Source organism: Equus przewalskii, chromosome 29 (genome assembly GCF_037783145.1).
Source record: "Equus przewalskii isolate Varuska chromosome 29, EquPr2, whole genome shotgun sequence".
In the NCBI taxonomy this organism is placed as follows: Eukaryota; Metazoa; Chordata; class Mammalia; order Perissodactyla; family Equidae; genus Equus; species Equus przewalskii.
Window position 1 is genome coordinate 25198086 of NC_091859.1, and position 16466 is coordinate 25214551.

General features: G+C 38.5%; 1 protein-coding gene across 2 annotated transcripts in view; it reads left to right on the forward strand.

The window, feature by feature from the left end:
- The first annotated feature begins 414 nt into the window (after window positions 1-414).
- The window catches only part of GAS2L3 (growth arrest specific 2 like 3), a 36472-nt gene continuing 20420 nt past the window's right edge, over window positions 415-16466 (forward strand). The window contains exons 1-2 of one of the 2 annotated variants that reach the window (XM_008516364.2): window positions 415-561; window positions 11649-11696. In XM_008516364.2, coding sequence (XP_008514586.1) covers window positions 11673-11696 — 24 coding nt within the window. In that variant the 5' untranslated portion in view covers window positions 415-561; window positions 11649-11672. Of the gene's footprint in view, window positions 562-10466; window positions 10723-11648; window positions 11697-16466 lie in introns of those variants that run through there. The other variant, XM_070600650.1, reaches the window with a different exon arrangement.

The following is a 16466-nucleotide window of genomic DNA, read 5'->3' on the forward strand; positions in this document are numbered from 1 at the left end:
AGTTTGTCTCCGGCAACAGTGGCGCTCCCAGTCCAGTCAGATCTCCAGTGGATCTAGGGTTGGAAGGGGTTCTTCACAGATCAGGATAAAACTCAGGGCAGGCCCTTGAACTCTACCCCGCAACATTCCAGACGCTTACAGGCGAGGTCGATTCGCCTCTCCTGCCTATCGGGACAAATAGGAAGGGCTATTGCTGTCGCTGACGGGCCCGATGGGAGGATTTGCTCTGTGACCAAGCCTCTTCACCTTTCAGGGAAATAAGCGGCTTGGCCGCCAGAGTTGTGAGAGGCCGGGCGCTGGAAGGCGCGCGCCCCGGGGTGACAAGAGGCGCGCGCAGGCCGCGTGCTCCCCGGGCGGCTCGGGGGCGGGGCCTCCAGCCACGCCCTCTCTCCGCCTTCTGATTGGTCCCTTCGAAACAGGCGGCGGCGAACCGCGGCAGACTGTGAGGCCGAGGCGGCGGCGGCGGCGGCGGCGGCGGTTGGTCAGGGGCGTGTCGGCACGGCACAGATTGAGCCGAGATGTCGCCCCGTAGGAAGAAGTGACCCTCACGCGCCAGGGCGGGTGAGTACTTCCCTGTTTGCCTTCTCTTTTCCTCGCGAACTTTTACTCGCCTTCTCGGGGCTGCCGGGCCTCAGCCTGGGGGCTGCTCGCGCGGAGTCGAAGAGGTGGTTTAGTTGGGCCCCGAGCTGTGGATTCCAAGACGCTCGGCCATTGGCCCGCTGCGGGAGTCGCGTGCTCTGATTGGTCCCTGGGGCCGTCAAGGTGAAGTTATGCCTGCCTTTCACCTGCCCACCGCGGTGCCTTGTGAGGGGCAACAGGTGTGCCGGGGCGGGGGGCGGCGGGCGGCGGGTGCAGGCCCGTTAGGCTGGGGAAGAGATCTGGAGCTGCTGCCACTCTGCTTTAGAATCTGAAGAGGGATCAGAGCCTGAAGCTAGTGGAGAGTTTCCAGGGACACCTTATCCCCAAGCGCCTAGCACGTGTGGGGTCACTTGATTGCTCCACATCATCCTCGGGGAGAATTGATGAACTTAGTGACCTTGGAAAGAGAACGTTATTTTGTCCTTTGGCAGAGTTTCAGTCTCTTTCCTATTCTTTCCTCAGTTTTGGAGGGGCTGCGTTGGGGGAGGCTTGCAAAAAAAAAAAATAAATAAAAGGAAGGCTTGTAGGTCGCGCTGGAAATCAGAAGAAAGCTTTGGAGGGCGTGCTTCCCCATTCAGTCACCCCTGGTTCCTAACTGAATTTTCAAACCCAGGGATTGAATTTTATGGGTTTAGTATTCTTTGTGGTCCGCGTGGTGGAGTAGCTGGTCGAGTCGTTAGGTGAAGAGATGGTTTTTTGCAGACTCAGTCTAGGTCAGAGTATGGGTTTGCTTCGCTTGTGTGAAGAGCCCTAATAACCACTCTCTCAGAAGGTAAGCTGTCTGTGAACTGCTATCTGATCATCTTCCTTGGCATTTAAGTGATTAGGAGTTGGCATTTTCATCACCTCAGATTCCCTTTGGGAAGAAATTGGAATGGATTTGAATGAAAAAGTGGAAACTCTAGGGATAATCTTCCTGTATAGATCCTGATTCACGTCTGTGTGACTCATCTGTTTCAAAACCTCATTAAAAACCAACAGACTTTGAATAGTAGATGTCTCTGCTATTTTGACATTATTGAAATGAAAGTAGTATTCTTTTTAGTGTAGCATTGTTGCTGAGCGTGTGGGCTCTGAAATCAGACTTTACTATGTGTGTGACCTTAGGCAAGTTATTTAATCTTTCTAACTCTAAATTTCCGAATCCATAAAATAAGATTAATAATAGTTCCTACCTTTTTGATGCGAGAGTTTTTGTGAAGATTAAATGAAATAATCCATATAAGTAGTTTAGTACAGTGCCTGACACATAGCTATTGTTATTTCTGTGCTGTTTAATTTGGATTAAAAGTTTCAAGCTATCCCCAAAGGGCAAAGAGGAGCAGAAGGGGAAGGCAGTGCCATAGGTAGTGGTAGTTTTCATTCATTGATTAAGTTAATACATGTAAAGCACTTAAAATAGTATCTGGCACATACTAAGCACTTGTTACTGTTTATCAAACACATTATTATCTAGAATGTGCCAGGCACCATGTTCTAGGTGCTTTACTTATATTATTGTTAAGTCTGTTACTAATCCTGCAATGTAGTTGGTGTCGTCTCCATGTTATGGATGAAGAAACTGAAGCTCAGAGAAAGGAAATAATCTATCAAGATCCTCTTGGAATTCATTCCAGAGTGTCTCATTCCAACATCCAGCCTCTTTTTTGTATCACACCACCCTTGCATTTATATTCCCAGCATTAAGCAACTTCTCTGTTCAGAGTTGTTTGGATAGCCCTGGTTAATTTCTGCCATGGGCATGGGTTTATTTTGAATACTTCATTAATTAAAAAATAATGAAAAACAACTTGTGATGGTATGTCAAAGTGTGTGATAAGAGAATAGTGTCAACAATATACGTGGTGTTACTAAAAAACTAAATGAGTACAGTGATGTTTGGAGAATTGGTCAGTTCAGAATCAATGTTTCCTAATTTATTAACCTATTAGGTTTTTGCTTATTCACTGTATTTTTACTAAGCAGCACTCTTCTATTCCCCCCCCCCCCCCGTAAATCTTAATTTAAGTTTTGAGATAAGAGAAGAAAGTTCAGGTATTTCAGTAATTTTTTTTCAAGCCAAGTGTTGATGAAGAAAGTAAGGGATTAAGTTTACTATGTATTGTTACATTTTACTCTTTTACAGTAACATGCCTGTGGATGAATGTCTGTGTGTATTTCACTTTCTTCTTGTTACTTGTTGCTTTCTATCCTTTGACATCAAATATACCTTTACATACCTAATGAACTATCTGCTGTACATAGAATTTGAGAGAATAGGAAACTTGAGTCTGTCAGGTAGTTGTCCCACTTTGATTTCCCTATTTTTAATTGAAATGTAACTGCCATAGAAAAATGCCTAAGAAGTAACATTTACAAGATACAGGCAATAATTTTAATTGTATTTCTTTAGTGTTTCTCCTAAAAACTCAAAAAGTTTTCTCAAGTTACTACATTGTTACAGAGTATGTTGTTTTAACAGAAAGTTACCATGTATTTTATAAATGAATTACTAATTTCCAAAAAGCGTGTGTAATAAAATATAGCAGATACATTAAGTGTAGTTTCTTAGTTTCTGCTGAAAGTGTCAGGAATTTACAGTATTATGACCATTAGTCACATGCTGGATATTGCTGACATGCTGACTGATAGAGATTTCTGCCTACTATCATACAACATAACATAAACTTGTCTGTAAGAAAGTATAATGTTAGCTGTGGTGAAGGGCTCACTTTATATAGAGTTTTAAACATAATGACTTTTGTTTTCCCTTGATGGATGACTTGTTAATATTTTTGATTCCAAAAATAAAATTGTTGAAAAACTTGTGTAACTTTGTTCAGAAGTTTTTTTTTTTTAACACACAATTTAAAAGACATTGTGATCCCAGTGACGTAATCTATATTCTGTCCTGCAGATTTCTTTTGGTTGCATAACATATAATAGACATTTTTTCATATCAGTAGATATTACTCTATCTTGTTCTTTCAAGTGGCTGAATGAATCCACTGTATGAATGTCTCATGAGTTATTTGAGCAGTTTCCTGTTAATGGACGCTTAATGTTTTTACAGTTCTTTATATTAGTACTTGTGTGTGTGTGTATGTTTTCCACAAAGTCTTTTAGTCTATATATATAAAGGCAAACTTATTTTAAGTTCTTTAAAAAAAATTTTGTATCCCACAAAATTTTATGACAATTCTATCTAATATAAAATTAAGTTATTCAGGTTGAACCTCTGGCAAACATTGCAAGAAGAAAATTTCAGATAAAAAAGCAGAGACTCCCAACAAATGAACAGTCTCTATATTTTGCAAATAACATGTGATGTTTTATTAAACTGTTAAAATCTTATTTCTTTCTCTTAAAAGTCTTCATCTGCTTCAGAAGCTGCCTTTTCCTTAAATGAATATACCACAGATTTGTTTCTTTATTGTTTCATATTCCTTTAGTAAAAAATGCAACGTTTATTGTATTTAGGAGTAATTCCACTACCAATTTTAGCACTCATTTCTACATAGAATTAGAAGAAATGGAGAATGTTATCCCCTTAAGGATCTTATTTTAAAAAGTATAAAATAGAAGCATATATTGCTGTATAACCTAACTTGGGGAGGGGGTTCAGAGAGGCTTTTTAGAGGAACTGAATCTGAGGGATAGGTAGGAGTGAGCCTGGAAGAGAGGAGGAAGAAGAGTGTTTCACATAGATGGATCTGCCTGTGCAAAGAGCCGGAGATGAGAGAGCATGGTGCTTGAAGGGTCTAAAAGAAGTTCAGTACGGCTGCAGAGTACAGGTCAAGAGGTGAGCTAGAAGGGACCCATAAGGCTTTGTTAAGGAGTTTGGGCTTTATCCTGAAGGCAGTCGAGAGCCATTAAGGGTATTAAGCAGAGTAGTAACGTGTCCTCAGATGGAGTTTGTGAAGGATAGCTCTGGCTGCAGTACATGGAGAACAGGTTGGAGGCTTGCAAGGCTGGAGAAGGGGTGACTGGTTGGAGGCTGTTTGAGTAAACCTGGACAAGGATGATGGTGGCTTGACCTAGAATGTTGGCCATAGTTATTGAAAAGAAAATTCAGAGGTAGAAGCAACAAGATATGGTCATTGATTCTTTTGGCTGTGGTAAAGTAGGGACCTGGGAGGAGGTGGAGGTGTAAGAGAGGGGGGAATCGAGGATGACCTGGTGACTTGGTGAATATTGGTGCCATTCCCTGTGCTAGTAAACACAGGAAGCCTTTGTAAATATTTAAATGAGTGAGTGAATGAATGAAGGATCTGAGATATACAAAGGCAGAGCCATTTGATGACAATGATGATAGCAAACACACAGCGCTCAATGGGTTTTGCCTATAAATTTTGCTGCTTTTTTTTTTAGCATGCTATATACAGCTGGTGCCCTTTTCTCATTACTTCAACATGTTGGGCTTGCTACATCTTCTGATCGTGTTTTGGATATGTATTACTTTCTCTAGGTCAAATGTCTTGACCTTCTGGGCAAATCTTCCTTTCTTCACTTAAGATGTGTATTAGTTTCTTATTACTGCTAGAACAAATAACTGCAAACATAGTGGCTTAAAACAACAAAAATTTATTATTGTACAGTTCAGGAGGTCAAAAATCTAAAATGAGCTAAAAAAAAAAAAAGATATCAGTTGGGCTGTGTTCCTTCTAGAGGTTCCAGAGGAGAGTCCATTTCTTTCCCTTTTCCACCTTCTACAAGGGCACCTGCATTTCTTGGCTCCTTCCTCCATCTTCAAAGTCAGCAGCATAACCCCTCACATCCCTCTCCCTGTGCCTCTTCCGTCATGACATCTCTTTCTCTCTCTCTCTGCTTCTGTTCTCACATCACCTTCTCTGACTCTGACCTTTCTGCATCTCTCTTGTAAGGACTCTTGTCCTTACATTGGGCCCACCAGGATAATCTCCCATTTCAAGGTCCTTGATTTATTCAATCTGTAAGGTCCATTTTGCCCACGAAGGTAGTATATTCACAGGTTCTGGGAATTAGGACATAGACATCTTTGGGGACCATTATTTTATCTACCACAAATGGAGTTTATTTAAGATGTAATAAAAATGTACTTGTCTACTGGGACAGTCATATGAATTCCTGGGTAGCACATTGCCCCCAGAATCCTTGCCCCTTGGCACAGCTACTCTGTCCTGTTCCTTTGGATCCTCTGCCTACACATCAGTCTTGGTTACTTATTTCTTAGTGATTCCTCTGGTATATCAGGCAGCTCTCTTGACCTGCTGGTGCCTTGACTAGTAACCACTCTACATATTTCACCTTGGACATGTTGAGTGAGAAGCAAAATCATTTATCAATTCAGGTCACCTAATAAATAAAACAAATAATAACTAATAAATAATACCAAAAAGGTCTTCTGTAAGACACTTGTCTACTATGTGGCTGCTTCCAAGCTTTGCTGTCACATTTCTTCTACAGCAGAAACCCTGTGGAGAAGGGAGACAACCCAGTTTTTCCTAGAGATTTTCACATTTCTCTCACCAAAAGTATTTCCTGAACTTTAGGCTTGAGACTTCTATCAACACTGTTTCCAACAGCAGTCCAGGAACTTTTGCTATACTTAACCAAGCAGTGTACTACAGAATTAACTCAAAATGGTTAAAGCACTGTAAAGGCAAGTGATTGAGAGAAATGTTATGTGAATTCAGGAGCTAAAAATATAATCAGAATTAATTCAGGCCAATTAGAAGGGGCTACTGGGAGGAGGTAATCAAGTTATAAACCTGGATTAGTTGAGATGATGAGGAATCTCTTCAACTATTCCTTCTCTATCTCCGTTGCTGACTCCTCTTATGTCTAAATGTTGGATTTTCACAGAACATCTTCTTAGGCCCTTATCAGTGCTTTCTCCACTTCTTTCTCAGATGATCTCATTCTTTCCAGTGGCTTTACCTCCCAAGCATTTGTTGACAATTTCTTTCTCCTTCTGAGCTTTGTTCTTAGCTCTAGATTGGTATTTCCAACTGCCAGCCTGATATTTCCACTTGAATATCTTTAAAGGTTTCTTAAATTAAACATGAGCAAAATGCAGCACTTTTGACCTATCTATGCTGTGTTCCCAGCTTCAATCTGTTCAGACTCCATCATCCTCACCTCAGTAAATGCTCTGTTTGCTTGGTTGCTCAAGCCAGAAACCTAGGAGTCGTTCTTGACACTTCATTCTGCCCTTACATCCCTCTCCTTCACCCCTCCATCTCTAGCCATTATCAAGTCTTGATTCTAACTCCAAGATAGATATCAAATCCATCCACTTCTCTCCACTGGAAACATTGTCAGCATTCTAGCGCAATCACTGTCGTTTGTCACTGAACTACTGCTGTGGATTCTGAACTCTCCCCTTCCAGGCTACCTTCCATCTCATTTCCTATGTGCTCTGTTTCTTTCCTGTCACTGTTTCTACCCCTCTGTTTCTCCTCCTCTCATTGTTTCCTGTGGTTCTTTTCCCCACTTCTCTATTCATCCCTCTTTCTTTTTCCTCCCCCCTTTCTCTGTTAAATCCATCATTATTTCATTCCCATCTTTCTCTTTCCCAATTAGAGTATGTCTCTCCCTTCGTTAAAACTTTTCCCACTGTACTTAGAATAAAAAATCCAATTTCGGGGCCGGCCTAGTGGCGCCGCAGTTAAGTGCGCATGTTCGGTCGGCTTCAGCAGCCCAGGGTTCGCCGGTTCGGATCCCAGGTGCGGACATGGCACTGCTTGGCAAGCCATGGTGTGGTAGGCGTCCCACATATAAAGTAGAGGGAGATGGGCACGGATGTTAGCTCAGGTCCAGTCTTCCTCAGCAAAAAGAGGAGGATTGACAGCAGTTAGCTCAGGGCTAATCTTCCTAAAAAAAAAAAAAAATCCAGTTTCCTCACTGTGGCCTTGTTTGATGGGTCTACTGCCTACCTTTTCAACCCTGTCCTAAGCCACACATTCTCCATGCTTCAGCCATACAGGCTTCTTTCAGTTCTTGGAATGCACCAAACTCTTTCTCTGTTCATAGTCTTTGCAAAAATTATTCTCTATGCAAAGAACTTTTCCTCCTCCTCTCTCCCTGGCTAATTCCTACCATTCTTCAAAATTGTATTTTTCCTTCAACAAAACCATTTCTAATCACTCAATCTAAGTCTAAAGTAGACCTGTGCTCTTTCTCTCTCTGTTCTTTCCTTCAAAGCAATTATCGTGATTTAACGTTGTGTGTTCATTCATGTATTCGCTACGTACAAAGTGAATGTATTCGCTTCATAAGGGCAGTCACAGGTCTGTTATGTTCATCGCCGTGTCTTTTGCCTCTGCTGCCTAGTTCAATAAAGGGTGTGAGCAAATACTTGTTGAATAATTGAATGAGTGTACAGCACATGAAAAAGCATATAGCCTGAACAGCTGTATAGCAACAGAATAGAGTGAAACCGATAGGGGGGACAATGAGGAGACAGGCTGAATGGGAGCAAAGGGCCTATGTTAGCTAAACTCCTAAAGACTTTTCTTCTAGCAAGAGAGTTGTAAGTCACAAATTTATACTTGAGTATCTTCCCAGTTATGACGTGGATATTTTAAAGCTTTATTTTCACTTATAACCATGTTTATTTTTATGTTAGTAAATGCTTTCCAAATTATGTTTAATGATTTCTGAGTATTATTATCCTTGTTTTCTTACCTTTTTAATTTGATAAATTATATTAAATGAACTATAATTATGTCTCATCCTAGTATTAATCATAACAACTCATTTGTTAAGTGCTAGCTATGTGTCAGGCACTTTATTTGCATCGTCTCATTTAATCTTTACAACAACCATACGAGGCAAGTAGTGGTCTTCCATTTTATAGGTGAGAACACTGAAGCTCAGAGAAGTTAATGATCCCAAGGTCATATAGCCAGTGTATGCTAGAGCTGGAATTCAAACTAGGTGTGTCTGCTACTTTCTACTAACACAGTGGTGTCTTTATGGTGAGTTATTTTAGTACACATAAAAAAATATGAAATGTGTTTGGTATGGATGTAGCATTTCTATTTTCTCTATTCAGTAATTAGGAAATACTTAGCTCAAAATTTTAAAACTGAGAAAGTTTTTTGAACAACTCAGAGAGGATATCTTCTTCAACTATTTTTCTAAATAAAGCATTAAAAAATGATGAAATGCTTTTTGACATACAGAAGGGCATGCAGACTAGCGTATTAACATCTGTGTTCTTACCACCTATCTTGAACTAAAGTCTTCCTGGTACAGTTGAAAGTCCCCTGTGCATCCCTCCCAATCTCATCTTCCTCCCTCTCCTTAGCAGTAACCACTGCCCTGACTTGGGCATTTATCATAGCCCTGCAGCTTGTGTATCTTGGCAGTCATCTAGTGGCTGAGTGCTGAATGTGTGTGTGGTACAGTGGTGGTTCATGTTATTATTTTTCTGAAGAAACTTACCCTATTTTTTAACTTTTTTTTCCAATTCTTTTCCAAATTGGCCCTTGTTTGTACCAGGACTGAGTCATGCCACCTTGTGCCCTCCCCACCATATCTTATGTGAGGGTGAGGAATAAAAATGTACCCAGCCTCAGAGCCTACAGCTATGGGACAAAGGATCAGTTCAGCAGTTGACTTTTTTTTCCATTATCATCTGAAGTCAAATTGCCCTGAAGAGCCTTACCATAAATCACCTTGAGGATCTCATGACGGAAACTGCATTAGGCCCAAAATCTGTTCAAGTTTCGGGTGGATGAGCACATTTTATGTTTCTAACTTTTTCCCAGGTTTAGTGTAGAATTCTTCACCATGATCTCTGTGTAAGCTCCTTGTCTTGTGAAAGATTTTCATCAGGTTTAGAGTATAGTTTGGACTTGGTTACATGAGAGGTCCTTCTTTGCCCAAATCTAAGGGAAAAAAGACATCCTCAAGTTGGCAAATAATTGAAGTAATCTCCAAAAAGAGAGAAAGACAAAAACAAAAACAAGATAAAGTCAATAAATTGCTAATTAAGATGCAGCTCCAAGCATGAAGAGTTGTAGATTCAGTATAATTGGTTATGTGAAAAAAATAGAGACTGAGACTTTTAGGAAAGATAGAAAAGAGGAAAATAGATAATAAAATGAGTGAGATGCAAGAATTGTGATTGTGATGCAGATTGGGAATGGGGCTAACTATGGAAAAGAAGCTAGTCTTGGGATTAAATGCCTGAGACACAAAAATGGTTTAGAAAGAGAATGGTGAATGACTAGAAAATATCAATAACTGGCTCTTAGTATCTGGGACATAATGAGTACCCATGAATTAATTGATGAGTCACTGATACAATATCATCAGTTTATGAAAGTTTTCCAATAAAAGCATATATTTGTGTACATGATAGTTTTTCATATATGAGGATACATTTTAACTTGAGTGCCATTTATTAAGTAATTTCTTTTTAAAGGGAATACAGATGGTTATATTTTTGTCATCTTAAAAGTAGTGCTTTCCATTCCACAAGAAGAGTGATGTGGAAAAAAAATATATATAAAAGTCTTTTCTGCTCATGTTCAATGACCGAAGGTTGTGCACAAATCCTTCTTTTCTTTTATAGAACGAATTTTGTTGAATTTTCCATAAAAAGTGCAACTACTAAACATTCTTGTGATAGCTTCTTTGTGAAAGTGTCACTGTTCTTGCTTTGCACACGCCTTATAATTTAGGCCTTCTTTTGTTTTGGGTTGGCAGTTCCAACTGTTCAAGCTCTTGTCTGATTATGTGGGACTCCTTATTTTAATGAGAGCAGCTTCTTTGCTGCATTTTTTAAAAATGGTCTCGGAAGCTTCTTACTGTGGATCTTTGTTGGGGACAAAGGATTATTTATGCTAAAGGAAAATGTATTCCCCACTGAATTAGCTCGTGGGAAGCACAACAAGCTCGTTAGTAATGCGCAATTGTACTTTGGCCTTTTGCTATGGTAGAGAGAAGGAAAAATGATATCAAAAAGGACATTCTGCTATCCTTTGCCTTCCTGCAAAGAAAATATGGTGCGATATTAGACTTTTCAGTTAGGTTTAGCTCAAGTTCACCTTTGGTCCCAGAAGAAATGTTCCTGTAAGGAAGGTGGTATGTGTAGCGGGCACCGTGCATGAGGTATGTTTGGTGTAACTTAGAGGAGAAAATAACTTTTCCTTGGAAATGGATAGCATTATAGCCTTATAAACCATTTTATATTTTCTCTTATAATGTTTTAATGGTGGTTTACAATAAAAAATAGACTCATATATTATGCTGCAATAAGCAATCAAAAATCCTAGGTTTTATAGTCTATGTTATTCTGAGTGCTTTTAAACTCTTCACTTCTTTTTCCTCTGAAAATACATTAAAGAATTGTATTAACCTAGCTTAATTAAAGTTGTATTTTTTTTCTTACAGATTTCAAGAATAGTACTTTGGAGTTAAAATTGCTATTTGTTTTTTTGTCTTTAGCATCTCACAGAGAAAACTTAAGAAAAATTATTATAGAAAGGCATTGAATATTGTTTCATAGTTAAAATTGATGTTTATCTTTATTACTTTGTTGTCTGGCAGAAGAAGCTTATGGTTAAGCTTATGAATTTACATAGAATTTAGATGAATTTATATGATTTCTTTGTAAAGATTAGATGAGAGATACTTCACTTTCAATATCAGTTGTGATATTTCTGTTTGCATTATGTTTACATTATGTTTACAGGGGAAAATTCTGGGAGACTTTCACATGAGCTAAGTTTCACTGTTAATTTTATTTTACTAGCCAGATGCTTCAAGAATTACTTTGATATTAATGCGAGAAATGACATATTAAAATGTGTTTCATGTTTTCCTCTTTCAAATGAGCACTTTATAAAGTAAGAAGCTTACTTTATAAAGTAAGAAGCTCGGAGTGATTATTGAATTCTCCTATAGTCAAGCTATTCCAACTAGAAGAAAAAGTTTTGGGTTTTCAGTCAAATAGGAGAGTAAGCAGATTCCTTTGAGAGTTTGGGGTATAGGAAAGCTACCATTGTCTACATATTAATGTTTTGTTCTATTTTCAGAAAAGCGATTTCATTTCTATATAGATGACCATGCAGCCTGCAATTCAAGTAAGTGTTTTTCTTGGAAGAATGTATAATTAGGCTATGAGATTAATATGCTAAAATTATAATGTAATTAAAGACTAAAATTATCACAAAATGTTTTTATTGCATTAATTTTTTTAGGCATCAAATTTTAATAACAGGAATACTGTATTTGGACTTTCTAGTTCTGAAAAGATTTTAATTTTAAACTTTCATTTATACTGAATATTTGTAAGAATCAAAAATACCTTAGGGTTGGTGGGTCTATCTTACTTATATTACCCTGGGAAAAGAATTGGAATATTTCATAGTTTTTCTCTCATTACAACTTAGTATGCATTTGTAGTTTAAAGAGCTTTCAATGAAAACAAATATAATTTTTTATTTTAGATAATTTTTCATGTGCCCTGTAATGCCTGTAATAACAAGGCATTAAAACTTAAAATTTAGGGGCCGGCCCTGTGGCCAAGTGGTTAAGTTTGTGTGCTCTGGTTTGGATCCTGGGCATGGACATGGCACCACTTGTCAGGCCATGGTGAGGCGGCGTCCCACATAGCACAACCAGAGGCACTCACAACTAGAATATACAACTATATAGTAGGAGGCTTTGGGAAGAAGAGAAGAAAAAAAAGAGAAGATTGGCAACAGTTGTTGGCTCAGGAGTCAATCTTTAAAAATAAAAAAGGGAAAAAAAACCCTTAAAATTTAAAGAGTGGGTTTTTTTGTTTATTTTTTGATAAGGGGAGGCAAGATGGAGATAATGAGACAAACCAGAAAACCAGAATAATTTTACTTTTGAATGATTTCCAGAGTTGGTATTTGTTATATTATTTTTATATATTTTTAAGTTCTCTTTCTTTTGATAAAAATAGAACATGATTGAATTTTTCTTTCTTTTTTTTGCTGAAGAAGATTCTCCCTGAGCTAACATCTGTTGCCAATCTTCCTCTTTTTGTTTGAGGAAGATTTGCCCTGAGCTAACATCTGTGTCAGTCTTCTTCTATTTTGTATGTAGGTCACCACCACAGCATGGCCACCAAGTGGTATAGGTCTGCACCTGGGAACTGAACCCGGGCAGCCAAAGCAGAGCATGCTGAACTTAACCACTAGGCCATGGAGCCAGCCAAGAACATGACTGAATTTTAATTTACAGATAAAAATCACATTGAACGTCTCTCTAGAAAGGTGGAAGCAGCTGATAATAAGATTTGCCTTGGAAAGTGAGAACTTTAGAGAAAACCAAATTTCATTTCTGATTCTAGTTCTGCCACTCTGATTGTGAGATTTTTGGCAAGTTATTTTCCCTCTCTGAGTCTCTGCTTCCTTACCTCTAGGGTGAGGATGGTAGCACTTATTTTTCAGGATAGTTGTGGGGAATCAGAGATAACATGAGCAAAGTGCCTACTGGAAAGTATGTTGCATAGCAGGCACTTCAGAAATTTGGTTGTAAAGCTGGAGATTATACCTGTGCCGTGAAAGTCTTTTTTTTAATTAAGAAGGAAGGCTTATTAAGATAGCAGTGGTGGTCGCCTAGAGAAGAGAATTTATCAAATGGTTAAGAACAACTCTGAATGTGATTCTGCTTGTACTCCCTCTTATGCTGTGCAGCTGTATCCTTCCACTCTGCTAATAAAGAGTTCCATTGTACTGTTTTCCTTCTGGGACTTGAGAGTCCATGGCAGTCTCCCAAAAGATCTTATTATTCCCCTTTAGGTCCTCTCAAGTCCACACTGAGTATGCTCAGAACTCCTTTATTATTGAAAACCATTTTTTATCTGATTACTTCTATTTGTCCTCTTTTTATCTGAGTCAGAAATGTCATTAGTTTCATGGTGATTATATTTTCTTGATTCCTTATGGAGTGCTTTTTATTATTGCCGCAACGACCATGCTTTTCTCATCTCTACTCTAATGGCCATTAATATTTTCTTAACTTGGTGACTTTTTTCACAGTTTTGTCTTATAGTTCCATGAAACCTTCCCTGATCTAGATTCCACAGATCCGTCTTTATTGATTCTTCTCCAAGAGCATCCTTGACATCTCTCATGGAAGTTTTTGCTTCTCTCCCTGGTGAATGTGAGAACTTTCTAGGATTTTCAGCCCTTTCTCTGCTGAGTATATTAGACAGTTACTTAGTTATTTGTAAGTGCCTTGCAGAGAGGAGACATCCAGTAGATAGCTCTTATCAGTTGTTTTTTATTAATTTAGTACATTAAGATCTTCTTTGCCCTTTTTTTTGAAATGTCCTTTATTCTTATTAGTAAATAAACATACAGTCTAAAAATCACTGAGTAATAGTTCCTGATCTCTTTCAGGTCATAGTCCCCTTTGAGAATCTGACAAAAGCTATGAACTCTCTCTCTGAGAAAAGGCCCATTTGTACGTGGGCATAAAATTTTACCCAAATCTGAGTTAAGTTTATATACCTACTCAAGTTCCTCTATAGACTGCCTATGGATTAAGAATCTCTGCAGTACGACAGCTTTCAGCATGTTTGAGAACAGCCTTTGAACATGCAGTTTTTGTCATTAACATCTAACTTTTAGCAACATTAATGTGCCACTGACTAGCCCAGGTTATTATAGGCTTCTGCTTGCAATAACAGGAAAATCCAAGTACTCTTCTAACACGGCAAGAAATTAGAATGACTTTTGTTAATATTAGCTTCTTCATTTTCACACATGAGTTTTTCAAAATCACCCTCCTAACTAATGCACATCTTCCCTTGACAAACATTTGCATCTGCTCTGCCCTTTTCCATCTCAGCCAAATGGTTAAAGGACAAATAACATTTTATTGACTGTGAAATACCATTGATGGTAAGATGCATCTGGATTTTTTTTTTTAAGATTTTATTTTATTTTTTCCTTTTTCTGCCCAAAGCCCCCCGGAACATAGTTGTATATTCTTCATTGTGGGTCCTTCTAGTTGTGGCATGTGGGATGCTGCCTCAGCGTGGTTTGATGAGCAGCACCATGTCCGCACCCAGGATTCGAACCAACGAAACACTGGGCCTCCTGCAGCGAAGCGCGCGAACTTAACCACTCAGCCACGGGGCCAGCCCCAAGATGCATCTGGATTTTGATGCTACAAAGAGTTGTTTGCTAATATCTATTCCTCAGTTATTCGACAGATATTTTGGACTGAATACCATGTGCTAGGTCTTATACTGAGTCCGGGGATTACAAAGAGAAATAAGAAATGCTTATGAAAGGAAGATTTAGATAGTAAATCTTATAGTAAATCTTTGCTATACTCCCTTTGAAATAATTTGAAGAGAATTCAGGGAAATAACATGTTGTCTTTTTCCTAAAATTTTATAGGATCCTCATATATTTAGGAGTTGATTGCCCAATCTCTACCCTCAGTTCCTCAAATAATGTCCCTCAAATAACTTATGTTTCTCTGTCTTTGAGTATTTTTGTTGAGTTTTGCTACTCCTGCTTGCCTCTTGTGGTATATATTCATTTTATTTCTTTGCTTTTGGGATTTTTTTTTTAAATGTTTGTTTCTCATTGTAGGTGATTGGAAGCAACTATGTCCTTTTTTTTTTTTTTCCTCCAAAGTTTATCTGGATTAACAATGGTGTTGTTATGGCTTTTGATTTGGTGTGGTAAGACTTTCCTCAAGTAAACCTCTGTGAGTTTAACATAGTTTAGGGGGAAGATTGTCTGTATTTAAAAACCAAGAAAGGGCTAGATTCACTTGATATTACCTATACTTATATCTCTTTTTTTCTCAGCTTTTTAAAATTTTATTTTAAAGCAATCACAAACCTGCAAAGTAGCTGTTAAGTGTAGAACCGAGATACTTGTTTGCTGAACCATTTGAGAGTAGTTGCCAATCTAATGCCCCATTACCTCCAAATACTGCAATATGTGTGTGTTGCAAACAAGGACATCCTCCTATACAACCACAATGAAATAATCAGAATCTGGATATTAACATTGGTGCGGTCCAGAATCACGTGTTCTATGTAGTTGTCATGTCCTCTAGTGTTTATCAGACTACAACAGTGTCTCAGTCTTTGCCTTCTTTAGTGACCTTGATACTTTTGAGTATTACAGATAAATTCCTTTGTAGATGTCCTCAATTTGGATTTACCTGACGTTTTCTCATGATTAGATTCAGGTTACGTGTCTTTGGCAGGAAAATCACAGAGGGATGTCGTGTTTTCTCATTGTGTCCTAGCAGGTGGTGTGTGATTTTGATTTGCCCTATTATTGATGGTGTTCACCTTTGTCACTTGGTTAAGTTGCTGTCTGTCAAGTTTCTTTACTATAAAATTACTCTTTTCTCTTTGTAATAAGTATTTTGTGGGGAAGTACTTTGAAATTGTATAAACATCTCATTCCTCATCAATAATCTTTTTTATTCACTTATTTATATCTATAAGGACTGACTCATAGTTGTCCCTTTTATTCAGTGTGTTATAATCCATTTATATCATTATTTTGAAGCTCAAATTGCCCTTGATTTAGTCAGTAGAAGTCCCTTTAGGCTGACTTCTATGTCCTTTGGCATATCCCCATCATTCTTTGAGCACGTCTTTGCTTTTTTGGTAAAAGTTGTTCTAGTCCTACACCATAGAATTCATTCTAGTTTTCTCTCATTTCATAGTTGTACCTCTCTTGTTTGTCAATGAGAAACCTGGCTCGCATTTTATAAATCCCCATGTATGTAAGCAGTCTCCCATTGTTGCTGCCGCCCCCTCCCTGAGTTGATGCCCTGCTCAGCTCACTTGGGCTCTGACACTCTGCACTGAGTTGTTCCCCCGTTGTCCCCAGTGGGCA